Here is a 27,371-nt window from a genome sequence, read left to right on the forward strand (position 1 = left end):
AGCTCATTGCTCATTGCCTGGAGATGTCTCACGACACCAAACCACGCCAGGCCAAGCCCTGTGAACCAAAGTCTAGGTAAACTCCCTTCAGGTCCCCGAGCCAGTCGCGAAGACACTGACGCCTTCAAAAGCAGCCAGTCCACCAAGAAATCATCTAAACCAGACCAATTCCCGTCACCAATGCTCCAGCTTTGGGAGGGGGAGTACCGAAGGGGCGAGTTACCCTTTTCAGAGTGGCCCCAAGGCCAGCAGGTACGACCTGCCCCTCCACATTCGACTGATACATGTTCGCTGACGATCATGCAGGCCGCAGGAAAGCGCCGCCCGAAGATGTGAGGGGTTGTGTGTGTGGCGCGATTGGTAAATTCCTGATATCCATTCGTGGCCGTCTCTGCTCATTTAGTCCATTTCACTATGTCTTGAGAGTTTGATTTTTTTTTTTTTTGCTTTTGAGAAATGGAATGCTTTGTTTGTATAATAAACAGTTGCCTGTGCACCGAAGAGACCAACTTTTGGAGTATCGAGATGCTTTGCACGATGCGCCTTGACGCCAAATCCCACATTTATCCTCTACATCGCCCAAACTTACGCAGATGCAAGGTCAGATGTTTGCTCAGTAGCGTCCGCGTTGTTGGCAGCGTGGAAACCATCCAAAGTGATGTTAACGGCACCAGCTTGCACCAGCTATCACAACGTTAGAACATGCACTCGACTTCAAGCTGGGTATATTCTGGAGGCCTTACCGCGCGCGAGAGATCGTCGATCAGGTCGTTGACGTCCTCGATACCGACGCACAATCGAATTATGTCCTCGGGCATCTGTCTCTCTGCCCGGGTCTTGGGGTCGATGCTGGCATGGCTCATCCGGCAGGGCATGCTGATCAGACTGTTGACGCAACCGAAGCTGACACTGATTCCCCAAAGCCGGGCGGCCTCGACAATCCTCTCCGAGATCGTCACATCGCCAGTCTCGAAGGACAGAACGGCACCTGCTCCGCGGGACATGGTCCAGTGGAGGTCGTACTGCGGGTGGGACTTGAGGCCTGGGTACCTGACTTTGAAGCCATGTGACTCGAGGAATTCGGCTATGGCCTGTGCGTTGGACTGCTGCTTCTCCATGCGAATGGCCAGGGTCTTGATGCCTCTCATCAGCAGTGACGAATCGTCGGGGGACAGGCCACAGCCGGTCGAGTTGATCATAAAGTACATCTTGTCGCCCAGAGATGCGTCATTGCAGGCGATCACGCCAGCCATGATGTCGTGGTGACCCGAGAGGTATTTTGTTCCGGACTCGTAGACGACATCGACGCCCAGTTCCAAGGGGTTGCAAAGCATTGGGGACAACATGGTGTTGTCGGCGACGACCAGGGCCTTGCCGTTGAGGTCGTGGGTCATCTTGGAGATGGTCGGTATGTCGACAATCTTAATGAGGGGGTTTGTCGGGGTCTCGAGCAGCACCATGGTCTTGTTGGAGAGGACCTCCTTGACCCTATCGACATTTGTGGTGTCGACGTGGTGGACGACAATGCCCATGTTGGAGGACAGGTAGGTAAGCAGGCGGTTGGTACCACCGTACAGGTCGTCGCCAGTGATGACCTCGTCGCCGGGTCTCAAAAGACGTGTGATGACATCCAGGGCGCCCATGCCAGAGCCAACGGCCAGGGCTCGAGTGGCATTCATGATCTTGGCCAGGTGGCGCTCGAGGTGTGTGCGGGTGGGGTTTCCGGAGCGAGTGTAGTCATACTCGCCGTTGGGGTTCGCGCCGGACTGCTTGAAGGTGGCGGAGCGGTAGATAGGGAAGCTGGAGGCGCCATACTGGTCCTTGTTGTCGGTGTAGACGAGCTCCGTGGCGAGGGCGTAGCGGCGCCGGCCATTGGCGGGGCTCGAGGGAGCCGGCGAGGGAGGTAGGTTGTTCCCGTCAAGGTCAACCTTTTGGAAAACCTTCTTGGCGACGCTGCCACTTGCTGAGCTTGGGGTTGCCATCCTGAGGGAGGTGCTGAGGTCTGGTGTTGGTGACTCAATGGCTGAATGAGCACAGGCGAAGAGTCATGGGCGCGCAGACTCGGTTGCGGGGTGGATTGATTGGAGGTGGGTATGTTGACGAGCCGGCCCGGTTCAAGACTTGAGGGATCGTTTGTCGCCCTTCCTCGTATGCAGCAGTGCGATCGAGGCTTTGATCGGTAGATGTGAGCCCGGCGAAGAATCCAGTACGGGCTATTGTCAGGTCGGTGTGAGGAGGGAGAGGTGAGAATCGGTCAGAAATGAAGGCGCAAGAGCTGGTTCCCCAAGGCATTGAAATCCGGGGTACTCGGAATGTGGTAGGGTACCGGGCGAGGTATCGGTACATGGGCCCACGGGCGCTGCGACGCGGCGATACTGCAGTCCCGGGGAGGCTCTTCTGGGAGCCGATACCGGGCGAAGCTCGGCCTGGTGCATGGCGGGAGGGCTGTTTGGGCACTTTGGAGCCCGGATGACGTGATCGAGCTAGCCCCGGGACACCACAATTGCCATGTACTGTGACTTCTCACCATCACCCCCACCCCTTCAAGCGAGCTTTAGCAAACTCAGCAGTGACATATCCGTAGCCCTTTCCTCCGTACAGGCCATCACATTATTGCCGTGTTCCAACAACTAAATTCAGCAGAAGTCGGTCTGTGAGAGTGGCATTGCATCAAGCTGACGGTCCTAGACGCTCAGCATCAGTCGAAAGATGGTGGATAGCCTTGCATTATCAACCCCGTGGGCCGTCCTTGCAGAGATAATGCCGGGCGCAATCTCATGAAACGTCTGAATGGTGCGATCCCTTTCTCTTCGTAATCAGGCGTGAGGTGAGCAGGGCTGGTACCAGAGGGTGTATTACCGATATGGTGGGTGCCAATAATATTGCTTGTATAAAGCGTCCATCATTCACGTAGTCTACCAGGTGATGACGGGCGAATACGATAGATTAATTGAATTGACACCATAGGCGCACCGGGGCAGGGGATACAGCTATCGTACCTCGCCGCCTTAATTAATAGACATCGTTCCGAAATTACCGTCACCGGTTCGCAAGGCTTAACTTGACTGTACCCTGACCAGTACACACGTTGCTGTAGGGCGGAATTCAGTTGTGGGAATGCCTCCTTGTAAGACAACTTCCTATGGGATAATCTCCTTAGATGACCTCCTGTGGTGTAACACATCGAGGGTTTGTACCCCCGGATAAAGGCTTACACACGATGATCTCCCAGTATATCCTCTGCAAGACAATTGATGGTGCTGTCTGCTCTCTGGGACTCTTGGTAAAAGTAAAGACTCTTCATGCAACCTGTGGCTTGCCACACAGGGCCGCAATCCGTCCATTGCATAGAACATCTCCTTGCACGCTCTCCTGATAGACACGAGTGAATGGACGACAGTATCGATGCCAGGGAAAAAGAAAATGGACGACCACGGGATCGAACCGTGTACCTCGCGCATGTTGATTACTCATCTCAGAAGAGAATGTTGATGCTAAGCGCGCGCTCTACCATTTGAGCTAGACGCCCTTGACGACCATGGCCATTTGAGATATTATAATCATACGCAGATAATGGAGAATGTGTGTGAGAATTTTCTCGAAGGCGATAGTGGATTGGCGTCTTGACTAGAGTGGGACTTGATTGGGCCGTGCTGGAACAGAAGCCATTACATAACATCAGCAGGGGTGTCCTGGTACGTGCACCTGCAGGCCACTCAGTCGGTTGCAGGAGCTCAGGGGTAGGGGACGCAGCACGGACGCAAGCTCCCTGGCAATCCGTCCTGCGTCCGCACCGGCTTGCATTGAAAGTCTTCTGTCGTGCGGTTACTTGGCCGTGACAATCTCCAACCACATCCTGATTGCTTATGTGCTGGCGTCATTGCATTATCGCAGGCTCCCACTTTTGCTCTCTTTTGAAACCCCGTTGCCTGACTACTGCGACTGCGACTGCCACAGACAACGGTCACCCAGTAGCTGTGGTTGTTCCTCCTAGAACTGCGTCCTTTCTGCCTCTTGCTACCTGCCTCGCATTGAGCCCAAAGATACTAGATCTCCTGTATAAAGGCAGGTCCCACACCCACGGCCAGAAACACCCACTCGCACACCCACAGCTCCAGTGTCCAGCTCAACCTCAGATCCCCCCCCCCTGAGTGCCGCAGATACACGCCCTGCTAACTGTAACGCAATGTCATGCAGCTTGTTTTGCATCTGAACATCTAACTCGCCTGATTAGAAGCTACCGACCCGGCTTCCCATGCTCGAGTATATCTAGGTCCCGCAAGTACTCGCGACCGCCTCTCCCCAGCCAAAAGATACCCACTAGCACCCAACACCTACCTAATAGTAAGGCCACGGGTTGCCACTGCCCGGAGTCTCCAACACCATGGCTCAGGTTAACAACATGCACAACCTCACCACCTTGATCAAGCGGTACGCATCTCCAATTCCAATTTCGTAATACCCAACAACCTCACCCTCGCCCTCTTCCTCACCCAACGACCCGCACACGCACGCACACTCGCAGACACACATCCATCACCTCACCATGGCCCCCGTCGTCGTCTCCCCCGACACCAACCAACGGGTCACTAACCTGCTGCACAGACTCGAGGCCGCCACCTCGCGCCTCGAGGACATTGCTTCCTCCACCATCGAGATCCCCCAGGCCGTGCCCGCCCTCAAAGAAACTCTCGCATCCCCCGATGCCTCCTCCAAGGCCATCTCCGATGCGCCGTCCCGTGCGCCCTCCGCGCCTGCCCACAGCGCAGCTGCAGCTGCCGACGAGCCCCTGCCCGACTCCATCGAGGACTTCGATGCCTTCCTCAAGTCATCCGTCGAGAATTACTCCCGCCTCAGCAAGGCCATTGGTGGGCTCATCGCCGAGCAAGCTGCCAAGGTCGTCCATGGCTTCCAGGAGGAGCGCAAGTTCCTCCTCATCACGACCAAGGCCAAGAAGCCCAACCTGAGCAACAGCGATGACATGGAAGCATACCAGAAGCTGCTCAAGCCCATCAACGAGTCTCTGATGGCTGTTATGAATATCAAGGAATCCAACAGAGGGTCCCCCGACTCTAACGAGCTCAGCGCTGTAGCTGAAGGCATCATGCTGCTGGCCTGGGTCACGGACGAGGCCAAGCCGCACAAGCACGTTGAGAATTCGCTGGGATCCGCACAATATTATGGTAACCGAGTGATTAAGGACAACAAGGACAAGAACCCGCAGCAAGTCGAGTGGATACAGTCATTCCACCAGATCTTCAAGGACCTTGGCGAATACATCAAGCAGTACTTCCCCTCTGGCATCCCATGGAATGCCCGGGGCGAGCCAGTCCAGGAGGTTGTCAAGGCTGCGTCCACCTCTGCAGCACCAGCCTCTGCGCCAGCACCGCCTCCACCAGCCGCTGGTGGTCCCCCACCGCCTCCGCCACCGGGGCCCCCACCAGTTCTCCAGATCAATGAAAAGAAGGAAGCTCCCAAGCCGGCAGCAGGCGGCCTCGACGCCGTGTTCTCGGAACTCAACAAAGGCGAGGCCGTCACCGCGGGCCTGCGAAAGGTCGACAGGTCCGAGATGACGCACAAGAATCCCTCGCTGCGCGCCAGCAGCACGGTGTCCGACACCTCAAGGGGCAAGAGCCCTGCGCCCGGGAAGAAGCCAAAGCCGGAAAGCATGCGAGCCAAGAAGCCCCCTGTCAAGACGTTCGAGGGCAACAAGTGGACGATTGAGAACTTTGAGAAGGAGGCGAACCCCATCGAGATCGAGGCCTCGCTGTCGCACTCGATCCTGATCAGCAGGTGCAACAACACGACGATCATAGTCAAGGGCAAGGCCAACGCTGTGACCATCGACAACACGAACAGGCTCAACCTGATCGTGGACACGCTTGTTTCCTCCGTCGACGTGGTCAAGTCCCAAAACTTCGCGCTTCAAGTACTAGGCACGATCCCCACCGTCATGGTGGACTCCGTGGATGGTGCCCAGGTCTACTTCAGCAAGGAGAGCACGGCCACCAAGATCATCCACTCCAAGTCTGCGGGCATCAACCTCAATGTTATCTCTGGGCCGGACGATGATTATGTCGAAGTTCCCCTGCCGGGACAGATCAGCTCGTACTACGACCCTGAGAAGGGGGCGCTGGTGGATGAGATTGTGTCCCACGCCGGTTAGACATGTATGTCGTGGAGTGTTGGAAAGCTAGAATCTGTCGACTGGCTTGCGAAGTGGCAGCGAGCTGTGGTCGGGGGAGGGCCCTCCGTCTGTGCCGGAACACCAGCCCACTCCGTCACTTGAAGGCTACTCATGCGCCAAAGGCTTCTTGTACTCTAGCATTGTCTGTCTACTGTTCGGTTTGATCAAGGAAGCGTTCTGGGCCGAGGTCCACGCATTGTGGGGAGCTCATGGGAAATTTCCAATACACATCGCAATTGTTGTGCACTACTTGCTGAGGAACGTGTTGTTATGCATGTCTTCTTTTGGTGGGCTTCTGGAAGCTGTTTCTCCACCGCCTCGGGTGTCGAACAACTGCTGTAGTCAGGAGCTTTTATAAGCTTACGGGAAGATTGGACTTGATTGTGTGATGGTACTGCATTATCCGTCACTTGGGATATCAGTTTTGCCCCATCGCGCAAGTCAGGAACGTTCTGGCGTGGTGGATCAATGGAGCATCGCGGATCTCATCAAAATCTAATATTGCATGCGCGCCTGTAAGCGCGCTTCAAAGTCTCTAGTATACAAGCCAACCTCCCCTTCCACGCCGGGCCGTGCCAGAGACGGCTGGGAGGTGACAGCCGGTGGGCCTGCGGGAGGGGATGCCTAGTTATGCGTCTATATAAATGATAGCTCGGAAACACATTGGAAATATGATGACTTTTGAGCCCCAAGTCGGAAGATCACTTCTATGTGTGGTCTGGCCCCTTTCACTCCAACAGCACATGTGCCACCTCTATCCCTGGTCCTCGCCTTTTGTCGGTTTGGAACAGATGTGTCCTGCCAGGCCCTTTACAGCTTGGCCTTGGGCGCCTCGAGGGTCGGCGTCAACAGGTCGCGCATGTCGCCGGCCGCCTCGTTGAGGTAGAAGCTCATCTTCTGGCTTCCTAGGCCCTTGGAGACGATGTTGAAGTTGATGCTGTTGGTCATGTGGTTAGCCACTATTTTCATTATTCCCACCCTATTAATTCTTCCTCCCCAGAGCTGGGATACGTACCTGTTCTCGTTGATCATGTAGGCGATGCCGAAACCGGCGTCGATAACCTGGCTCCACCCGTACCCGTTGAAGAACTCGGAGCTTAGCTGCGAAGTCGACAGGTACCACGAGCTGCTGTAGCCGTAGGCCGGGTCCTTGTAGATCTCGGGGAGCTCCTCGCCGGGGCCAAGCAGCTTCTTGAGCCCAAAGAGGTGACGGTCCACGCCCTTGCCGTCGCTCGCGGCGCTGATGTACTCGAGGTGAGCGGCGATGGCCTCGCGGAACAGCCCGACCTTGGTCTTGTCGTCGACGCCGTGGTCTGCCATGGCGTTGCACCACGCGACGCTGGAGTCCGACACGGAGCGGCAGGTCTCGGTGCGGCCCTGCTGGAATCGCCGCGTCGCCGCACTCTCGTACGTGGGGCGGTTCTTGCCGTACATCTTGTGGTAGGCCAGCTGGATGATCAGCTGCACGTAGGCGTCGGGCGAGCACTTGAATTTCTTGATCAGGCCCTTGCCGTAGCCCTGGTAGGACTGGACGGCCAGCTCATGCTGCCCAATGACCGAGTTGAAGTCGGTGACCGCGCGGTCGATCTCCTTCTGGACGTCCTTGTTGATATTAAACCTGACCAGGGACGGCTCGGGGACGTTTGAGCGCACGTCGGTCGAGCTGAGGTCGATCTTGTTGTTGAAGATGACGTCGTTCACGTAGTCGTTCAGGCGATGCGTTGGTGTGCCATCCATCATACTGTGCTCGCCCATGAAGCCCGATGTGCCGTTGTCGTTGATGATGAATTGCAGGGGCTTATCAAACCAGCGGTTCTGTCCATCTCCGTGCCAGTAGCTGTGTGCGCGCTCCTCAAGCGTCACAGGGGCGGCATCATCGAGACACACCACGAATGAGGCGGACTCGACCGTCTCGAGGGCGGCCTTGTTGCTAGGATCGGCGCCCAACAGCACTTCTCTGGCGTCGGTAGCCACGTCGCGGTTCTCGGAGGTGAGGGCACCGATGGCCGGACCGCGCGACACAGCCAGCTCGTAGACCCGTCGGAACTGCGCCTCCAGCTCGGCCGTGTTGAGCTGCTTCCCGTCGACCTCGTGGACGATCTTGTAGACGTTGTTCTTGCGGATGGCCACCAGATGCTTGTGCGCCTTGGGGTCGAACTTGACAGGATAGTCGGCCGGCTTAGCGGGAACCCTACTGGCGTTGAACATCCACTGGTAGCTGTCCATGCAGATGGGCAATTTCTTCATGTACTCGGGCTCCAGGGTTCCCTCATCGACCGCCTTCTTGAAGCTCAAGACCGCGGTGCTGATGGCGGCAGCGCGCTTGACAGGGTCACGACGCTTGCGGTCATCGCGGTGAGAGTAGAAGTAGCTGACGTAGGGGACGACAGGATCGCGGTACGACAGGTATGCTGCGTCGTTCCACCAGTCGTAGATCCAGTTCTTGTGCTTGGGATGCTCGCGACGGGCCAGAAGCTTCGCCTGCAGCTTTGAGCCGATACCATCGGGCTTGACGAAATCCGCCACCGCCTTCTTACTCTGCTCGAACTCGCCTGGACTGAGCAGCGGGTGGAGAGACTTCAGGTAGCGGGCCGCTGTCTCGTCGAGGGTGGGCACGGGCAGACGGGGCAGCGATTCCTGAAAGCGGAGCATGGGGCCCTTGGACTTGTCCTCGGCGTAACCTGTGAGCGCTCCTTGCATCAGTGGACTGCTGGCTGCTGGGCAAAGTGCCTTTCTGCGAGGGAGAGGGTGAGATGGTGGGCGCATCCGCAACTGACCTTCAGGTAAGGAGCTGTTGGCTCGTCGACTTGCGGGCGCCATGGCTGCTGCGATCTGTCGGAAAGAGAAGGTAGGTGAGCGGACGGGTGTCGGTCAGGTTGGGGAGACACGAATTAAGAGGACGGGCGTGGGGCGACAAACCAGTGGAGCCGGCCGACTCGAGAGGAGGGTGGTTGTGCTGCTGCTACCGCGTAGAGCTCGCAAAGGTTGGGACCGAAGTTCAGTCCTTGCAAAAGCAGCCAACATCACCAATGGCTTGTGAAAGAGACACAGGCGCGAGGGCTCTACGAGGGTGCAGACAGGGCGGGACAGGAGAGCAGGTGACACTGCTCAGCGACAAGAAGTATCCAAGGGACTGAGTGGCCAGCGCGTGGTGTGTCGGCGACTGGCGTGGGTGTGTTTCGGCAGTAGGGGTTGCCCTCTCTGGAGTAGCCGGCGATGGTGTGGTTGTGGGTATACGCAACGCCGAAGCCGAGGTATTAAGCAAGAGCCGTACTCTTGATAGATCGATACTAGGCAACGCAATGCAGTGCAGCACCGGACAGCGAGTGCTACCAGGGATCTGCCGTCACGTCACCGCACAGCTTCTGGATGTTGGATCTTGCAGTGGATTGGTGAACAGTCAACTCAACGAGAACTGCACGTACGAGGTGGACGGTCTGGCATGTGGCAGCGGGAGCGACAGAGGCATCTGCGTGGTTATAAAGGGTACATTCCCCCTCTTCCCCCACCCCTCTTGGCCCGTTTCCCAAGCAGCCAGTCTGCCCATCTGCCTGTCGCACCTTCCCACCCGAAGCCCGGCCCGAACAGAGTGCCCAGGTAGACCACTACCACATTGTACATTGCACGCAGCACTAGTCCAACGGCAGGTCGCAAGGGGGCGGGCCAAGGTCAGAGCAGATTTCCCCAGACTAAAACGACTGACCTGTTCCCCCCGCGAAAACCGTCCGTCCGCTCCGCCCAGCTCCGTCGAGCCGAGGTTGGCAGGGATAAGAACTGGAGACGCCGTTCCATCCCCGCGACGGATACCCTCGTACGGTCCGATGGTTCACTATAGGCCATGTGGTCCATGTACTCTACGTACTGTACCAGTCCGTTATCAGTCCAGGTCCTCACCTTCAGCCGCCGAGGCCGGGCTCGGCCTGTAATGGACGGAAGTTATGAACTGAGGGCCATATCAACAGTCATTTGACACCTGGGGCTTTTTTCCCGCTTTACATCGAGCAGACCAGCCCACGCGACAGGTCCGTATGAGGGTTTTGCCGACAGCTGGCCCTCCTTTCCCAGCACCACGTCATTCTTCACATGCCAGAACCTTTGGTTTACCTGAATCAGGCACCTCGTCTTTCTTAACATGCATTTATACGCAGCCCGCACGCAAGTACACCAAATCAGTCTGTTACTGCCACGGCTCAAAAGAGCCGAAGCGCAGACATCCGCAAGCCGGGTTGGTTTATTGCTTGTCGCAAAGTAGAGAAAAGGACTTGCGGGACGATCAGCACTCACATTCTAGCCTTCGTTAGCCAGGAGAAGAGGCACCCCAGATACTAGTTCTTGTCCGTTACCATCATCCGCGTCCCCGGGACGGTCGAATGGGTCACAGCCTCGATGCGACTGACCTGAAATTAAAATGCGTATGCATGCCAAGTGTTCAAATCGTCCACTGCATTAGAGTTTCTATCTCTTTGAGGCTACCGCTTCGACCTCTCTGTTTCTCATCCTGGACAACATAGGCAGCTTTTGTTACAGTAACCATTCCCATCTCAAAGCAAAAAAGAAACGTTGGAATGCGATTCCTCGCATCGCCGACCCACTTGACGCCTCTCCCATACGTCTCCATGAAACCCAATCAGACTCTTGGGGAAAAGTAGAGTAAAATCAATAGTCGTGCAGTGCAGGCGAGTACCTTTGGCCTCAAGCCCAAGGTGGAAACCGATGGCCTCGGCTGGGCCAACCGTAGCTATTCGCGACATTCTATGCCTCGTAGCTCTTGATTTGCCCCCCACTGCTCAACGGCTGCACGTTGCCGCCCACCGCCGCCGCCTGCAGGTTCAGCCTGTCGCCGTCCATCACCACGTCCTGCGCCATCCGGGCACCTTGCTCGCCGCCCGCGAGAGCTGCTGATTTCAGCTCCTCCTGCACACTGCGAACTCGCTTTTTGAACGCGAGCCGGTCAAGGAACAGCTGCTGCCGGCCCCGCTCCAGCTCGCGCCTTTCTTCTTGGAGGATGGCCTCCATCTCGTTGAAGAACTTCATCTTGAGCTCCATCTTCTGCAGGGTGATGTTGACGGCCGCCGACACGATTCGCGTCATCTCGCGCTCCTCGTGGGAGGCCAGCCCGTCGGCACGAGCCCCAATCGTCGCCAGGGGGATGTTGGCGAGTGCCGTGGTCTTCGTTGTGGTCGTGGTCGTTGTGGTAGTGGTAGTGGTAGTCTCCTGCTGGATGTCGACCTCCATTGAGTCGCCCTCCTTCTCCTTGCCCTTGCCCTTTCCGTTGGACTGTTCGTCGAGAGCACCACTTGACTCAAGCTTGCCCCGAAGGTGTTGGCGCAGCTCTTCGGCCGACTTCCCAGCGGCAGCGGCCGCGCTGGCAGGATCTGCAAGGCTGGCGAGGAAGGCCACAACCGACATGACGGGATTGTCGGCCTGGCTGAATGGTAGCTGCCCACCTTGGCTTCCCAGCATCGACACTCCGACAGGCGCCGCGAGCGAGTTTTCTGACTCCAGATACTTGTCCTCGATGTCGAGTTGCAGGAATTGGAGCACGCACTCCTCACGAGTCCTGGTACCGACGTGGTCCGCAATCTCATTCCAGTCATCATCGAACCTTTCCAGACCCTCCAGCAGCCGTAATAGTTCGGAGTCAGTCCATGGCGCGTCTCTGTCGAGCGTTGTCGAGTAAGTGGGGTTCTCCATCCTCTGATAGTTAGTAGCTAGCTGGTTCCCTGGGAATCGACCATCCACAAAGCAGCTCGGGCAGATGTCAGTGCTTTTCTTGGTGTTTGACGCTGAATCAACGAAGTTGTTGTGGTAGTAAATTCTGGTACAATCAGCGCTGCACGTCTGGCAGTTGACCTTTGCGATGGGTGCCTTGGTGAGCTCGTCGGATGGCGTGCCCGACACGCCATTGGTCGCGGGGCCATCACCATTCGTGTTGCCCTCGCTCTTGTTGAGTTTAGCACCCTTGGCATTGGCCTCGTAGATATTGCGGCCAACCTCCAGGTTCAGCTCGCTCTTGGGCACTGGACCGGCCTTGGCCTTGGCTTCAGTATCAGCATTGGCTTTCCCTTGAGCGACGATGGGGTCTGCCGCTGGCTGCCACGGCTGGAGACCTCTGGGGGTGTCGCAGATGATTTTGAAGTGACCAGTAAATGGTGGACCAGTCGGGGACGGCCTGTGGTCTGGGTCGACCTATTGAATAGTCAGTATCTTTGCTAACGTCTGACTCCACGTCGAGGGCATACCTGGTAGTTGATGAGACCCCATTGCTCGAGGAAGGAATGGACCCTCATTATGGCGCAGACGTCACCAGCAAGGTTCCGTCTGCAAGCCGTGACCGTCAGGTACTCGGCAGGGTTAAGCCGATAAGTATTGATCATAAAATCGCGGTAGTCTTTATAAACAGATGGAGTCTTGCTTCGATTGCGATTGTTGAAGAATTCGGGCAGAGCCTTGCGCTCGGTGGTGTGGATGACATTCATGTCGAACCAGGTGCTGTAGCTGGGCAGGATGATGGAGTGCTTCTGGGAAATGAGATGTTCGCGCGCAGCGTTCTCAATCGCCTCCTTCGTCTTCCCGACAGTGCTCTCGCCGTTGGCGTCGCCATCCTTGGGCTGGTCTCCCTTAGATTCGCCCTCTGCGTCGACCATGTCTTCATCCTGGGCAGCGACATTGTCGGGGGCGGGGCCTTCGGGGGCATCGAGAGGGTTGTCCGAAGAAACTCCTGGTGCGGGTGTGGTGCTATCTTGTTTGATTGGTGGCTCAGTGGATACGGTTTCGCCCATTTGAACATCTAGATGAGAAGTGTTTAGTCCGACGCAAAAGTGGATGGCTGGCGCAACGGTGCAGGACTTTGAAACCAACCTTCGCCAGGGTTCGCATCTGCCAGAGGTGGTTGCGCGAGGATTGGATTGCTGCCGGGCGATGCGCCATTGGCAGGGGTGCCGTAGCTGACGTTCTCCTCCTCCATGGTGATGATGGAGGTCGGGGCTGGGGTTGCGGCTGTCTTTTGCTGCAATGCAGAACGGGGTGGAAGTCGACTAGCGCCGATTGCAGCTCTAATTCACACGTAAGGCGGGGAGCGACCAGTTTGGAGGGAGCGTTCACAATCCACGAGGCTGCAAGCTACTGTTCCGAATGGACTGGGTGGCGGGGAGGGGTCGGGCGCCGTGTTGATGATGATGGGTTGCCGTCGCGAAAGATGGGTCCCCGTGCTGGACTGCGCTCTTGGATGGATGAGCATCTGTCGCGTTGGAGGATCAAATTTGGGCGCGACGGCCAAGCAGCAAAAGCACAGGCCATGCCAAAAAGTGGCAGCCTCAGGCAAGAACCCGCCAGCTCCGGGTCTGCCCATGTACCTACGTACCGTGGCCCCTGCCCTCTCTCCAAGCGACTGCTGCATGAGCCGGTCACGGAGGGCCGAGGTCAGTGTCGATGGCCCGTCGCCAGCCGATCGAGTGACGGCTTCGACTTCCCCATGCCGTTCTAGTCACCCCAATTCGCCCCGTTTCCTGTCGCTCACCATTCTCTGCTGCACCCGAGGTGACGGAGACAGTCCTACACCTTTCAAGATGCTTTGCACGGCACGGAGAATAGCAGCACACCAGCTGCGGGGGAGAATCGCGCAGCGCACCACCTCCCCCGTTGCATTCTTCAGCCCCGCCGCACTCCGCCGGCTCGCCTCGACCCTCGCCGTCCTCGAGCAGAAGGAGGGGAAGCTGAACCATGGCTCCCTAAGCGCCATCACAGCAGCCCAGAAGGTCGGTGGTCCGGTCCATGGCTTCGTGGCTGGGAGCAACATCAAGCCGGTGGCAGACGAGGCCGCAACCGCAGACGGCGTGGAGAAGATACTTGCAGTAGACAATGGTGCTTATGATAAGGTACATACGCCGACCCTTACTCTGAAAGTTAATCGAGAGGAGCTTTTCAGAGTCTTGTCTTGTATCGATTTCCAGAGTGAAGACAATATACTGATCAATTCCCATTCTGAATAATAGGGCCTCCCCGAGAACTTCGCCGACCTCCTCGTCGAGAACATCAAGAAAGGAGGCTACACACATGTCATCGCAGGCCACACAGCATTCGGCAAGAACCTCCTGCCGCGCGTGGCCGCCCTACTCGACTCGCAGCAGATATCCGACATCACCTCCATCGAGAGCGAGAACACCTTTGTGCGCCCCATCTACGCCGGCAACGCCATCGCGACGGTCGAGTCGACAGACCCCGTGAAGATCATCACCATCCGCGGCACCGCCTTCGCGCCCGCCGAGCTCGGCAAGGGCTCCGCGGCCGTCGAGGAAGGCGCCGACCCCAAGACCGCGAGCCCCACCGAGTGGGTGTCCGAGGACCTCGCCAAGTCCGACAGGCCCGACCTGGCGACGGCGGGCAAGGTCGTGTCGGGCGGCCGCGGGCTCAAGTCCAAGGAGGAGTTCGACAAGGTGATGCAGCCCCTAGCTGACACCCTCGGCGCCGCCATCGGTGCGTCCCGCGCGGCCGTCGACAGCGGGTACGCGGACAACAGCCTGCAGGTTGGGCAGACCGGCAAGGTGGTTGCGCCACAGCTGTACATGGCTGTCGGCATCTCCGGGGCCATCCAGCACCTGGCTGGCATGAAGGACAGCAAGGTGATAGCTGCGATCAACAAGGATGCGGATGCGCCCATCTTCCAGGTCGCTGACGTCGGGCTCGTGGGTGACCTTTTCGAGAAGGTGCCCGAGCTGACGGAGAAATTGAAGGAATAGACCTCAGGTACTTTTAGTGTAATCCATATATAAACCTGTACTCCGTGGACCAGTCGTGAAACGATTTTCTTAGTTGCTTTTTGAGAGCACAGGTGACAGCTTATGCCATGGATGAGAAGGGCACTTTGAGCATGTCGCCCGTCGCCGTGAACTTGTCCCTCTCCTTGCCCTTCTGCTGGCCTCGATCCCTCTCCTCCTTGTCAATAGCCAGCCAGCCCTCCCAGTCGACAGCAGAATTGGCAACGCTCCTGCCCGCCTCACTCTGCACCCCTTCCCACCCAGCGCTGTCGACGCTCCTTGCCTGTCCCGCTCCGGCGTCACCAAGGAACTTCTTGCCCCTCTTCCAGTCCTCCGCTATCGCCTCGGCCGTCGCAAATGCGTCTTCCATCGTGCTCGCGATGACCCCAGTGGGGCCTCGCTTGACCCAGCCTGAGCAGTACAGCCCGGGGAACAGCTCAGCGCCTTCAAACCCGCTGCGCAGCACACGCCCCCCATAGTGGTCATTGCCGATCACACCACGGCCCGCGTCGAAGGCGACACCGAGCGCGTCGAATTCGGGGAGGGCTACAGACTTGTACCCTATCGAGCGGAAGACGAGCGGGGAGGCCAGTGTTGTGGCCTCCCCGGTACCGGTGGCACGGGTGTCCGGGTCGAAGGGGTCCGGGGACAGGGAGGTCCGTTCGAAGGTGGTGCTCCCCACGGCGTCCAGGGCCGCTGGGTCCGGGTGGAACTCGGTGGGCGACAGGCAGAAGTCCAGCGACCACGACTTGGATGCTGAGGACCGCGGGGTCTTAGAGCCCTTGAGGACGACCTCAGTGAGGCGCCTGCGCGCTCGGGGAATGGTCTTCAGGTCGGACGGGACGAGCGATTTGTCGATAGGGTCGGCCGACACGCCGGGCAGGTTCATCAGCTCGCGCATCTCCTTGATGGTGAAGGCGGCCTGCATGGGACCCCTCCGCCCGACCAGGCGAACCCTCTTGACCTGGCTCGTGGACAGCGCGTCGAGGGCGTAGTCGGCCATGTCCGTCTTCCGCAGCTTGTCCACGTCCTCGAGCAGGGCGCGGGCGACGTCGACGGCGACATTGCCCTGGCCGATGATGACGGCCTCTTCCTGAGAGAGATCCGGGTTCAGGCCTGCGAATTCGGGCAGGCCGTTGTACCAGCCTACAAACTCGCGGGCCGAATAGATGCGCTTCAGGGTCGACTCGCCCGGTATGCCGAGTGTCCTGTCCTTGGCTGCGCCGTATGCGAATAGCACGGCATCGTAGTGGCGCAGCAGCGTGGTCAGGGGGACTGATTGGCCGTCTGGGTGGAAGGGCTTGTGGCCAATAGAGACGTTGCCGACGAATGTGAAGTTTGGAGAGGACGCAACCTCCGAGAACTTGTCTTGACAGTTCTGTGCAGTAGTGAGTAAACCGTGGCTAACAAAAGGCTGGTTCGTTCATGGCACAACCCATTCGGGCCACAACAGGAATGAATCGGATGGGGCAGGGTAGGGATGGTACTGTAAGATAGATGGCGAGAATGAGAGGGAAATAGAAAGAGAATACCTTGACTTCTGGATGGTCAGGAGCCACGCCGAACCTGACCAGACCAAACGGCACAGGCAGGGCTTCATACATGTCGACCTTTGCGCGGTCGATCAGGGACATGACGCGGTACGCGGTGTAGAAGCCGGCGGGGCCGGAGCCGACGACTGCCATCCGGAACGGCCGGTCATGCCGGGAGACGGCAGAAGCAGAGTACGAGCATGAGAGGAGACGGGACAGGGGCTGTGGTTGACGGTCGATGAATGTTTTGCAGCTGAGGGTGAGGCCGGAAGCCGACCTGACGATGGGGAGAGGCATCATGGCAGGGCGCTGGAGTGGTCGAGTCCAGGGATTTCCTAGGTCATGATTATTTTATGTACAGATATCGTGAGGAGTGCCCGAAAAAAGGCGGACTCAGAAGCTGCTGCTGATCATCGGCGACAGATCCGGATTTCCGTCGAATTTCGTCTCGGCTCGGGTCCGATTGTCGCTGGATGATGCGGCAGACCGATTTGGACTGGACCCTGGGTCAGCCAATCCTTGTTGGGTCTCCTTCCCTCTCCGTATATTTCGAGAGCAGTAACCGGCGATGGGAAAGCCACCTGAGGTCAATGTTGCTTTTTTGGGTACATCAATCACATGAAGAGCCGGGCTGCCTTGGGGCCTTACACGGACGGCTTGACAGACAGTGTGTAAGCTACAAGCTACAAGCTACAGCAAAAGCCAATGAGCAAATGAGTGACGCGGGGGTTGACGGGCCGTGCCGCGTTGGATTCGCTGCGTTGCTGTGCCAATCGGAGGGTTCCTTGCAGGTAAACAAGGAACCTGGGCCCCTCCCCAGCCCACCAGCCCACCAGCCCACTTGATATCCAGCCTCTTGATTTATGTATGATATGATCATCACTGGGGCACTCAGCACTGCATGCAGGAACAATCTGTTTTGCTGTACTGCCCATCGCATCCTCCTCCTCTTTGCCTGATGTTATCCGACATTCCAGTCGCTATCGCACCCGATCCATAGTCCTTAGTTTTCAGTCCTTGGTCCGAGAGGTCTGAGTTTGGCTGGTGTCTCACTCACTCATTCTGATTCTCTTCTCGCCGCTGTCGTCGCCGTCGGCCTGTCAGTCATCATGAGTGGAGCACCATACATGTACAACAATAGGTTCGACAGTTTTGACGATGCACGCTTCCCGACCACTTCCTTCGACCCCAAGGCCATCACCAGGTCCAGCTGGGAGCCAAAGCCGGTCAAGCCCAAGCACGAGGGCCCGCTTGTGTCTTTCAACCGCCACCCAGAGTAAGCATTGCACGAGTGGATCATCTACGTGTCTCCCAACAACAATCCAGCTGACCCCAGATCTTCACACATAGCGCACATGAGGTCCGGGGCCCACGGCCGCAGTGGAAGTCTTTTGGCCCTTCCACAAAATGGTGGATCAAGTGGATGAGGATCGTGCAGCTGGCGTTTCGCGTGCTCGAGATGATCGTCGCCGCTGGCATCCTCTTCCTCATGATCGTCATTACTGAGGTTAGCCCTCTAACCGCATGGGTCATGAGGATCACCGTGAGTCGCAGTCCACCTTGTCTCTGCCTGACACCGACCATTTGTAAACTCTCAAATACTGATCCAATCCAACTCCAACACAGGCCGGTGCAGTTCTGATCCACTGTGTCTACGGCATCTTTCACCTCGCCCGGCCGGCTGGGGCGAGACCCCCAGGGTCCTCCGCCGGCTACCAGATATTCTCATCCATATCTGACCTCACCGCGCTCCCTCTCTACGCCTTTGGCGCTCTGTCTGTCCACAACTCGAGTACTGAGTGGGCAACCCTACTCAACCCACAGAGCCTCATGGCCTACTTCCTACCCTCCCTGTATTATGCCCTCATCAGCGGCGGGGCGCTGCACTTGCTGTCGCTCTGCATTGGCCTCTGGCTGGCCCTGAAGTTCAGGCAGATTGCTCGGATGCCGCCTGACTGCAACCCTCTCGAGGACAACCTGACTTCCAGACAGCACAAGAGGAACAAGTCATCCATGACAGCGGCGTCCACGTTCCCCACCGAGGACGAGAAGCGCCTGTCCACCCCTATCGATGGCCGCCGGTACTCTGGTCTCCCGAACGATGACCTCAGCCGCCCGGCCTCTATTCCCTTCCACGCCACTCGGTCCAGCCCGCGCAGCTCCTTCGGCTCAGCTGACTTCCCTGCAAGACAATACCAGATCACGCCTGGTAACTCCCCCAAGAGCTCGCCTCGGAACTCGGCCACTGGGGAGGACCTCAAGAGGATGTCTGGCGCACCCTCGTCGCCTCTTTCTAGCAAGCCTGCCCCGCCGCCTCACCGAAGCCCATGGCGCGGCTCTTATTCTTCTTATGCTGAGGTTCCCACCCGGGACATCGTTCCGGACTCGCCCAGGAGCTATGGTCATCAATCCAGACCTAGCACCGGCACGGTGGCCGCGCACCACCCTGCCATCACAAACGCGCCTGACAATGCTGCACTGCCAAGACCCGCGAAGTTCACAGAGTCTTGGTATGCTTCAGAGTCGCTGATAAATCGCACGCAGGAGCGCAACCGCGCCATCAACGCTGCTGAGAGGGCCGCCGAGAAGAGGAAGATGGTGCTGGGCTATGAGTCTCTGACCCACCCGTATGACACGCGAGACTCAGACTCCGAGTCTGATTATGAGGACGGCGGCAACGGCCGTGGGAACGGGTACAGGGGCCTCATGAGCCCAGGGGCAGACGAATTCGACGAGAACGATGGCGACCTGGCGTCCCAGCACCCCAACCCGCTTCGGTCCAACCCGTCGCTCGTCAACTTTGGCCAGGCCACGGGCAAGCAGGGCCGCAGGCCCAACAGCGACTACCCCATCAACCGGAAGTCATCCGCCCTGTCCGAGATCGACCTCAACGACCAGCGCGTGAGCGGAAACCAGCAGGCCGGCAAGAAGGCCGGCGGCGACATCACGGACGAGAAGCCGGGGCGGAGCTACGGCGGGCTCAAGGCCAGCCTCAGCAAGCGCTACACGTGGGCCGGGGGCGCCCGCAACCGAAACAGCTCCATCCAACCCGAGTCGGACTTCTACTCGAAGCCGTACGGCGAGCTCAAGTCAGCGACGCCGCCCGTCATCATCGGCAGTGACAGGCAGGTCTCATCCGGTAACGACCTGGATCTGAGCGGCGCGGGGGGCGGGGAGGCTGCGAAGAGGTATTTCTCGTTCGGGAAGAGGAACGTGAGTGGTAAGGTCGCTGAGGAGGGCCGGGGCATCGGTTGGGCCAGGTAGTTGGGAAACATTTGGGTGGGTAGAATGGCAGGTTCAGCCATCGGGGTAGCATGATCACGGATGCATCATGCGGGGATTTGGGTCTAAGTGATAATGCTGTTGACGATTGATTTATGAGCGTGAGCAAATATGTAAATAGTGATTTTGGGACAGGAATACCTCGGGTCGGATTTTGGATAGCAGGGCATATGTCGACAAGATCGTATGACCCAATGGGATGGGATTTATTACACTTACATGCAATGGCAGTCACTTAAAAGGAAACATTTACCAAGAAGATTGCCGATTAGCAGATATTGTGTACAAAAAGGATATCGAGTGTCCAACGCCTTGCCATGCAAAAACGCTCGGAGACGGTAACTGACCCAAGCACAACATGCGCCACTTCTGCTTGGGTCCCAACACGGATTAACAGCACGCCGACAACACAGTAACAGTTCCTCAAAGTGTATGCACCGGAACACCAAAGACGCAGAAGCGGCACAAGCAGGGTGAAATCCCCATCAGGCTCAGTCGAGTCTTTCTGTTAGAGACTTCAGCACGCGAGAGTAGAACTTCGCAGCGTGGGCCCGCGGGAAAGAGATCTCCTCGACAAGATACTCGGGGAGCATCTCGATGAGCTGGCTGTCGCGCCGCTCGTCCAGCTGCGGCTTGTACATGAACTCGGCCTCGTCCGTGTTCTCGTCCGAGTTCTCGTTCGCAATGGCCAGCTTGAAGTGCAGTGCTGTAACGACAACGGTCAGCCGCGGGTGGTGATACTCTCTTCCTGCAGGGTTTGCACTTACTGCCGTTCCTACCCGTCTGGATACAATCGTACACGTCCTCCGGCCCGTCGCGTTTGATGCCCGTCACCACCAGCCCCGTCAGGTCGCTGTACAGATTCTCCTTCATCTTGGCCGTCTGAGTGGCCTGCAGCTGAGCTTGCACCTGCGCCTGGTCTACGCCTCGCCCGCCCATCGCGCTGGGTTTCATGGCGCTACCCGGAACCCTCACGGACGCGGCCTGGGCCGTGGCCGTGGCAGTTGCCTCGGCAGCTCGCGCGGCATTCAGCTTCGTGGTGAGAGACTTGATCTCCGTCTTGGCCTCGGACAGCGTCGTGGTTATCTCCGTGATCTGGGCCTGCAACTTGTCGGCTTTGGCTTGACTGGCCTCGAACAGCTGCTGGGACTTTTGCCCCTCTTTCGCTAGCTGCCTCTGGGCTGCGAGATCGCTCCTCAGGCTTTTTATGAGCTCGTTGGAGGCTGTGTGTGCTGTTAGTATTGCGCTCGGCAGTTTTGCACAGAACATGTGACCTCACGGCACTTACCCTGCGTTTTCTCATCACTCTGCTTTCTGAGCTGATCAAAGTTCTTCTCCGCTTCCACAACCGCCACGTTACGCAGCTCTCTATATCTAAGCTCCAATGCCTCATACTTCTTTGTCAATTTCCCGAGATGTCGTCTAGTTGAGGGATCGCTCTCAATCAATGATGAGCTGGCTGACCGCTTGGACGCGCTCAGTGGGATATGATAGGAGCTGAGCCGCTGCGCAGACGGAGGAGCGCTGAACCGCGAGAAGGTCGGGAGGTCCTCCACTTGATCTTGCTCCTCGGAGGCATCGATATCCATCTTATCATCCGCCTGAGTCTCCGGGATCTCGGGCTGCGCCTGCGGTGCCGCCTTATCGACGGCAGCCTTCCGTCCTCGTTTCACGGCTGAGGGCTCTGCCTTTTTCTGCACTGACTCGGGTACCACGGCATCCTTCTTTGGGCGACCGCGGCCACCCTTGGTTTTCGCAGGCTCATCGCTGTGCGGCGGCGTTGCCAGCACGTCGTCTGCGCCGTCGTCGTCCTCATCCTCGGCAGCCTTCTTGGCCTTGCGACCTCGTGTTGCTTTCACTGGTGGGTTTGCGGCCTTTTCTGCAAGCGCCTGCCTCTCTGCTTCCTCCTCCAGCGCAGCCGCAGCCTTTGCCCCTACGCGACGCGTCTTGGTCTTGGGCTCAGGCTTTGTGACCTTGTTGGCAGCGGCGCGACCTCGGCCCTTCTTTGCAGCAGGCATGTCGTCTGCTGTCTTCAGCGCCCTTGGATGCGTGTTGAAGCTGGAGTCTGAGTCGGAGTCCGCCAAGTCGAGCAAAGTGGACTGTTTGATCCGTGGCATCTAACCGAGAAACGCGTCGCCTCGATATTTCGACTCGGCACTTCGGGGAATTGGGGTCGACAACTGCTTTCTTATGGTAACTCGAGGGTGCGATTAGTCAGTAGATGGAAGCTCGAGAATAGAAGCGCAATTGAAAAAATCCAGGAGGGTGGGTGTGATGCCAGCAAATGTCTGGTCGCAGTCGGTCGGGCGGTGGGCCAGGTGACGAGCCGAGCTTGTAGGGAAAGTAAACACGCGATGCAGCCCCTGTTTTCCGCTGAGCTGTCTTGGCCAGAGCAGCGGGTCAACGCAAGTGGGGGGTGGGGGAGCCATCGGCCACGGCAGCAAGTGGGCTTCGCGTGCAAACTAGCGCCACCCTAGACGACGTAACTTTCGCCTTTGACAGACCCCAGCCTACATTTCCTACAGTGGACCATCCAAACACCTCGGTAGAACACCACACCTCCCACCCAGCTAACAACATCTGGGTTTCTTATTCCCTCCCTTTACGTATTTATATCCCACTTACCTGCAGCTCGCCAGCAACGCATCCATTCCATGAACGGAATCTTGTCCAGCTTAGTTATGGGCGACCGCAGAGCCCGGACGTCTGACGCCGTCCTGAACATCGTCACTGCTGGTGCACTTGTACGTCGCTTGCCTGCATTTACTGTCGCAATGGCTTGCCTTGGAACGGCACGCTTTCCGCACATGCCTTGCAGACCCAGACTAATGTCAGCCACAGGCCTTCGTCTCCTACTTCTTTGTCAAGAACCTCCTGTCCACCTTTGCAAACACTCTCGCCGACCCAGAGAAAGAAAAACATGAGCAGGCTAGGATAAAGGCGCAAGCGAACCTATCGCGATTACGGCGGAACAAAGACGAAGATGGCGTGGACGGAACGGACCCAAACGGCTCTCGCAAGGGTCCACGGATCGAGGACATCCAGCTGAACGAGTACGAGGCCATGGTCGCGCTCGAAGTGGTCGCCCCGGATGACATACCGGTCGGCTTCGACGACATCGGCGGCCTGGAGGAGATCATCGAGGAGCTCAAGGAGTCCGTCATCTACCCGCTGACGATGCCGCACCTGTACTCGCACGCGGCGCCGCTACTTTCCGCGCCCTCTGGGGTACTGCTCTACGGCCCCCCGGGCTGCGGCAAGACGATGCTCGCGAAGGCGGTGGCGCACGAGAGCGGTGCCTCCTTCATCAACCTCCACATCTCCACGCTCACGGAGAAGTGGTACGGAGACTCGAACAAGCTCGTTAGGGCCGTCTTCTCCCTGGCGCGGAAGCTGGAGCCAGCCATCATCTTCATCGACGAGATTGACGCGGTGCTAGGCACGCGGCGGAGCAACGAGCACGAGGCGAGCGGGATGGTCAAGGCCGAGTTTATGACGCTCTGGGATGGGTTGACGTCCTCGAATGCAGCCGGGGTTCCGTCTAGGATCTGCGTGCTCGGCGCCACGAATCGCATACACGACATCGACGAGGCCATCCTGCGGAGGATGCCCAAGAAGTTCCCAGTCCCACTGCCAGACAAGGACCAACGGCGCCGCATACTGCAGCTGGTCCTACAAGGCACAAAGCGTGACCCTTCGTTTCAGATGGAATACATAGCCAAGGTCACGGCCGGCATGTCGGGCAGCGACATCAAGGAGGCTTGCAGAGACGCGGCCATGGTCCCGATGCGGGAGTCGATCCGAGAGCACCGGGCGTCGGGCCAGTCGATGTCTGGCATCACCCCCGACCGGATACGAGGCTTGAGGACCGAGGACTTCTTCGGTAGGAAAGGCGGCGGCCAGATCCTCATGCAAAATCACGAGCGACATTCATCGCAGAAGGCGACTGCTGCTGCTGCTTCCAAGTCCTCAAGTGACGAGTACGAGGATATCGACGAGCAGGTTGGCGAAGCTCCAGATTGAGCGCAGGGACCTTGATGTGTACACGAATAGCTCATAGACCGACGGATCCAATTTGGAAGAATACCCCAAAGGAATGGTGGTTGGGAAAGCAGCAGGGCGCTTGGGCGGGACTATCGCAACTCTGTTGAGACAACTGTAGACGTCTCGGTATACTCTTTCGAGAGAAATAAATCCATGGGCAAAAGAATACACGATATTACTCCTTCAACACCTGCCTCAGGCGTCTGCAAATGTCGCACGCATTTGGAAATTCGACTGGCCACAGAAAGGGGCCCCGAAAACATGGGCCACCAAAATCATTTCAGTTGGGGCTGAGGCAGGAGAGATAGCAATAAATGTAGGTTGTTGAGATGTGTTTACTTCATGGCGCTTTACATTGTTACCTCTGAACACAAATGTCGTAAAGCCACATGTACCTATAGTAGAAGCGATGTCTCTCCATACCTACGCGAGTAAACGAGGCAGATGGGTGGACGAGAGTTCACGAATAAAAGAAGCTGCAGGGGAGGGAGGATTCACAACAAAACGGTCGCTGTCTTGCAGCAAAAAGGTCAGCGGGAATTTGGTGACCGGTTGCGTCGTGGTGAAGAATTCGGCCCTCATGATCCATTCCTAAAGATACCTAAAGAGTCATAAACGACATTGCTACAGGTATCGATCGTCAAGCCCTACTGCTATCTAGCAAAGAACAAAGCAAAAAAATGAAATGAAGGAAAAGTAATCGTTCAACACCAAACCGCCCCCACTCCTCCAGAAGGGTGCAACTCCCTTTCTCCCCGAGAAGCATGACATTCATGCTCCAGTCTTCGTGAACAACGTCCAATCGCGTACATGGGTATAATGTTGGAAATATATCTCCGCGGAGAAGAGAAACATACGAAGAGGCGCCACAGGTGGCGTGGCTGGCATCCAAAGTGCCAGGCCTCAAGAAAGGAATGAGGTGTCAGAAGGGGCAAAATTGGATCCACCACATAAGACAATAAACAATAAACACTGTTCCCGCGGTATAGGGCCAGTGTTGGGGGATGTGCATATCAGCCGTCTTCGAGAGGATAAGAAAAGAAGGGGCTGCAAGGTTGTATATGGTAAATAGGCACTTTTCGAAAGTAGAAAGGGTGAAAGAGGCCAGCAGCGTCGAATGAATAGGCAAGAAGATCGCGGTGCATTTCATGCCCGCCCAGAGGTGATGATGATGAGTGCGATGTTAAAGTCGCGGTTGAAGTCGGCTGGGGACCTCGGCGTATCGGAGTCCGGAAAGGCGCTGCCTCGAGAATCTGCGTTCCGGTGATGTATTGACAGTAAAGACAGCTGCTGGCAGGATCTGAAAGAAAGATATTTGTTGCTTAGGGATAGAAGGTCAAAGTTGATGTTCTTGCTCCTAGTACAGCATTGCGGCGGCGATGAAAGCAATGACGAAGCCGGCAAAGGCTGCTTGTCCCTGGTCTGGATTTGCTGCGTCATTCTTGGATGAAATTTCTGCAGCGGGCGCAGCTTCGCTCGTGGCTTCCGCCAGTTCGGCTGCAGACGTGACAGCCGTCACGGACTGCGTGCTTCTTCCCCTTCCGCTCTCCTGGAATATACCACCAAACGTCGCCGATGCGAAGGTGGTACTAGGGGTCTGTGTGGATGACGGGGTCGAGCTGCTGGTGGCACTGCTGCTAGTAGTGGACGAAGAGCTACTTGACGAGCTTGAAGAGCTGCTACTCGTGCTCGTGCTTGAGGTTGCCTCTGTCGGAGTTGGCGTTGAGCTCGAGGGGGTGGTGGCCACGGCGATTTTCGCCTTCTTCGGAGCTTGGGATGTGGTGGCAGCTTCCTCAGAAGATGACGAGCTTGACGCATCACCTGTCGAGCCATCGGTATTGAAGACCACGATGTTTGCCGTAGACCCCTTGGGAACTGTTACCACACAAAAGTCGGCGCCGCCAGCGCCGGAAGCTGCGGTGGCACTCCTGACAACCCCAAAGCCGTCAGAGCTGGGATCAATAGCGCAAGGCAGGCCATTGCAATTCCCGTCACACTCGACCTTCAGGCCGAAGGAGGGTTTGACACCGTGGAATGAGTCTGTGTAGATGGGGTTGTAACCAAGCTTGACGTATGTGTTTCCAGTCGTATCCTGGTTAGCTCCAGCAACATAAGGCGACCAGTTTCCAATGTTTTGCGAACCCGTGCCCCAGAGACAGGCCTCCTCCGTCGTGTGACCAGGAGGATTGATGTAAAAGTGCGAGGCGGTCGAGTCCCAATAAGACGGTCCCGGCACAGCAATGGTCGCGCTGTCCATTACACGTGTTGGAATTAACATGGCCTCGTTCCCAGGAAGCACAGTCTGGCAGAATGCGACCACCTTGCCACACTTGTTGACGGCCTTGACAGATCCAACGCCTTGCACACAATACGGCTCATCCGGGAATGGCTTGACGATATTGCCGGATTTGTCGCAGTATAACCCTCCATACATGGATTCAGGGTACACATACGTCGTCCCCTTCTTCCATTGGTTCATGACCATTCCTGGTTCGCAAGCAAAAGGGCAATATGAGTCTGCAGTGCACTCCTGGTCGGGACTCAAGGCCCAGCCCCTGTTCTTCGAGCCCGGAGTGATGGCTACGAGGCCGGCTTCGCCCTCTGGAAAGGCGCATTGGCCGGCTCTGTTGACGAGCCGGCCACGCGGCTTGAGTAGCCCAAGTTCTTGGGCATCTTGCTCGTCGTGAGTGTGGTTGTTGCTGTAATGGTCGTGAGCGCGACGGTGAGCCGCTGTCGCGGAGGCCGGCTGGGCGGCCAAGAATAGCACGGCCGAGCCCAGTGCGGCCGTAAGTACTGCTTTGCTCATGGGTGAGGACGTAACAAAAATGAATGTAGTGTAAAGATCGTGAGCAGCTGAACGCTACCAAGGGTGCCCAGAGCTAACTCCTGGGGCCGAGTGTCGTCGTGATAGGCAGGGTCGTTCGAAAGCGGTGTCTTCGAGTTTGACAGTTCATGTGGTGTTGCTATTCCAGTCCGCGAGGCATACAGTCGCATTCCTCAAGCAGCGGCAGTCAACACACCGCAGTCCAGCCACTTACTCTGTTCGCGATCCAACCGGCGTCAACCAAAGGAGTGGATTTCTGCTGAAGAGCAGAGGAAAACAGCAAGGCGAGTGAGACTTGAAAAGAGCGTGTGGGTTCTGAAAGAATTGCCCGAGTAGCGCGCACGAAGCTGGGGGAAACGAAATGAGCGAGGCAGCTGGTGAAGAGGCGGGCGAGCCGGAGGGGGGTCCCCGGGGGCAGGAAGGAGGACAATGACCCACAGCCGCGACTTATTGACCAGGTACACAAAGGAAGTAGCCGAAAAGGGATCTGTCGGACCCCTGCAAGAGCTGCAAGAGACAGGGTGGTGCCACCGGGATGCCTTCTCTGCTGGTGTCGTATCCTCCGCACTTGGCTTCTTTTAGGTTATTGCTGTGGGCCTGTCAAGCTGTGCCTCGACCAGTCGGCGACCATTGTCGCGCACTCTGGGCCCTACGTGCGCGATTTGCCTAGAACCCAATCGAGACGACAATCCGGGCGCGAGGTGCCGCCAGCCTGGCTGGCCTGGTCAGCACACACGCAGACGCAC

The 27,371-nt window shown here is 57.4% G+C and overlaps 10 protein-coding genes and 1 non-coding gene across 11 annotated transcripts; 4 read left to right on the forward strand and 7 right to left on the reverse strand.

The window, feature by feature from the left end:
* Nucleotides 1-695: 695 nt before the first annotated feature.
* INS49_000987 (uncharacterized protein) lies at nt 696-1,982 on the reverse strand (the record flags this gene model as incomplete). Its single annotated transcript, XM_043161821.1, has 1 exon — nt 696-1,982. The coding sequence occupies one exon, from the start codon at nt 1,980-1,982 to the stop codon at nt 696-698; it is 1,287 nt and encodes a 428-aa protein (XP_043030327.1).
* Nucleotides 1,983-3,424: 1,442 nt separating this feature from the next.
* On the reverse strand, nt 3,425-3,529 carry INS49_000988. The gene has a single exon. It is a non-coding gene; the product is annotated as a tRNA-Ala (tRNA).
* Nucleotides 3,530-4,546: 1,017 nt separating this feature from the next.
* On the forward strand, nt 4,547-6,166 carry INS49_000989 (uncharacterized protein; the record flags this gene model as incomplete). Its single annotated transcript, XM_043161822.1, has 1 exon — nt 4,547-6,166. One exon carries the CDS (start codon nt 4,547-4,549, stop codon nt 6,164-6,166), a length of 1,620 nt encoding a protein of 539 aa, XP_043030328.1.
* An 831-nt stretch (nt 6,167-6,997) lies between these two features.
* On the reverse strand, nt 6,998-9,007 carry INS49_000990 (uncharacterized protein; the record flags this gene model as incomplete). Its single annotated transcript, XM_043161823.1, has 3 exons — nt 6,998-7,124; nt 7,203-8,868; nt 8,965-9,007. 3 exons carry the CDS (start codon nt 9,005-9,007, stop codon nt 6,998-7,000), a joined length of 1,836 nt encoding a protein of 611 aa, XP_043030329.1.
* Nucleotides 9,008-10,939: 1,932 nt separating this feature from the next.
* Nucleotides 10,940-13,154, reverse strand: INS49_000991 (uncharacterized protein; the record flags this gene model as incomplete). Its single annotated transcript, XM_043161824.1, has 3 exons — nt 10,940-12,376; nt 12,430-12,977; nt 13,049-13,154. 3 exons carry the CDS (start codon nt 13,152-13,154, stop codon nt 10,940-10,942), a joined length of 2,091 nt encoding a protein of 696 aa, XP_043030330.1.
* A 601-nt stretch (nt 13,155-13,755) lies between these two features.
* On the forward strand, nt 13,756-14,925 carry INS49_000992 (uncharacterized protein; the record flags this gene model as incomplete). Its single annotated transcript, XM_043161825.1, has 2 exons — nt 13,756-14,064; nt 14,182-14,925. 2 exons carry the CDS (start codon nt 13,756-13,758, stop codon nt 14,923-14,925), a joined length of 1,053 nt encoding a protein of 350 aa, XP_043030331.1.
* Nucleotides 14,926-15,025: 100 nt separating this feature from the next.
* INS49_000993 (uncharacterized protein) lies at nt 15,026-16,772 on the reverse strand (the record flags this gene model as incomplete). The annotated part of the gene is made up of 2 exons (XM_043161826.1): nt 15,026-16,321; nt 16,476-16,772. 2 exons carry the CDS (start codon nt 16,770-16,772, stop codon nt 15,026-15,028), a joined length of 1,593 nt encoding a protein of 530 aa, XP_043030332.1.
* An 812-nt stretch (nt 16,773-17,584) lies between these two features.
* On the forward strand, nt 17,585-19,739 carry INS49_000994 (uncharacterized protein; the record flags this gene model as incomplete). The annotated part of the gene is made up of 3 exons (XM_043161827.1): nt 17,585-17,751; nt 17,826-18,018; nt 18,102-19,739. The coding sequence occupies 3 exons, from the start codon at nt 17,585-17,587 to the stop codon at nt 19,737-19,739; spliced, it is 1,998 nt and encodes a 665-aa protein (XP_043030333.1).
* Nucleotides 19,740-20,248: 509 nt separating this feature from the next.
* Nucleotides 20,249-21,874, reverse strand: INS49_000995 (uncharacterized protein; the record flags this gene model as incomplete). The annotated part of the gene is made up of 3 exons (XM_043161828.1): nt 20,249-20,463; nt 20,525-20,980; nt 21,046-21,874. 3 exons carry the CDS (start codon nt 21,872-21,874, stop codon nt 20,249-20,251), a joined length of 1,500 nt encoding a protein of 499 aa, XP_043030334.1.
* A 564-nt stretch (nt 21,875-22,438) lies between these two features.
* INS49_000996 (uncharacterized protein) lies at nt 22,439-23,780 on the forward strand (the record flags this gene model as incomplete). The annotated part of the gene is made up of 2 exons (XM_043161829.1): nt 22,439-22,501; nt 22,599-23,780. 2 exons carry the CDS (start codon nt 22,439-22,441, stop codon nt 23,778-23,780), a joined length of 1,245 nt encoding a protein of 414 aa, XP_043030335.1.
* Nucleotides 23,781-25,158: 1,378 nt separating this feature from the next.
* On the reverse strand, nt 25,159-26,607 carry INS49_000997 (uncharacterized protein; the record flags this gene model as incomplete). The annotated part of the gene is made up of 1 exon (XM_043161830.1): nt 25,159-26,607. One exon carries the CDS (start codon nt 26,605-26,607, stop codon nt 25,159-25,161), a length of 1,449 nt encoding a protein of 482 aa, XP_043030336.1.
* Between the last annotated feature and the right edge of the window lie 764 nt (nt 26,608-27,371).

Source organism: Diaporthe citri (assembly GCF_014595645.1).
Source record: "Diaporthe citri strain NFHF-8-4 chromosome Unknown scaffold_1, whole genome shotgun sequence".
Taxonomy (NCBI): domain Eukaryota; kingdom Fungi; phylum Ascomycota; class Sordariomycetes; order Diaporthales; family Diaporthaceae; genus Diaporthe; species Diaporthe citri.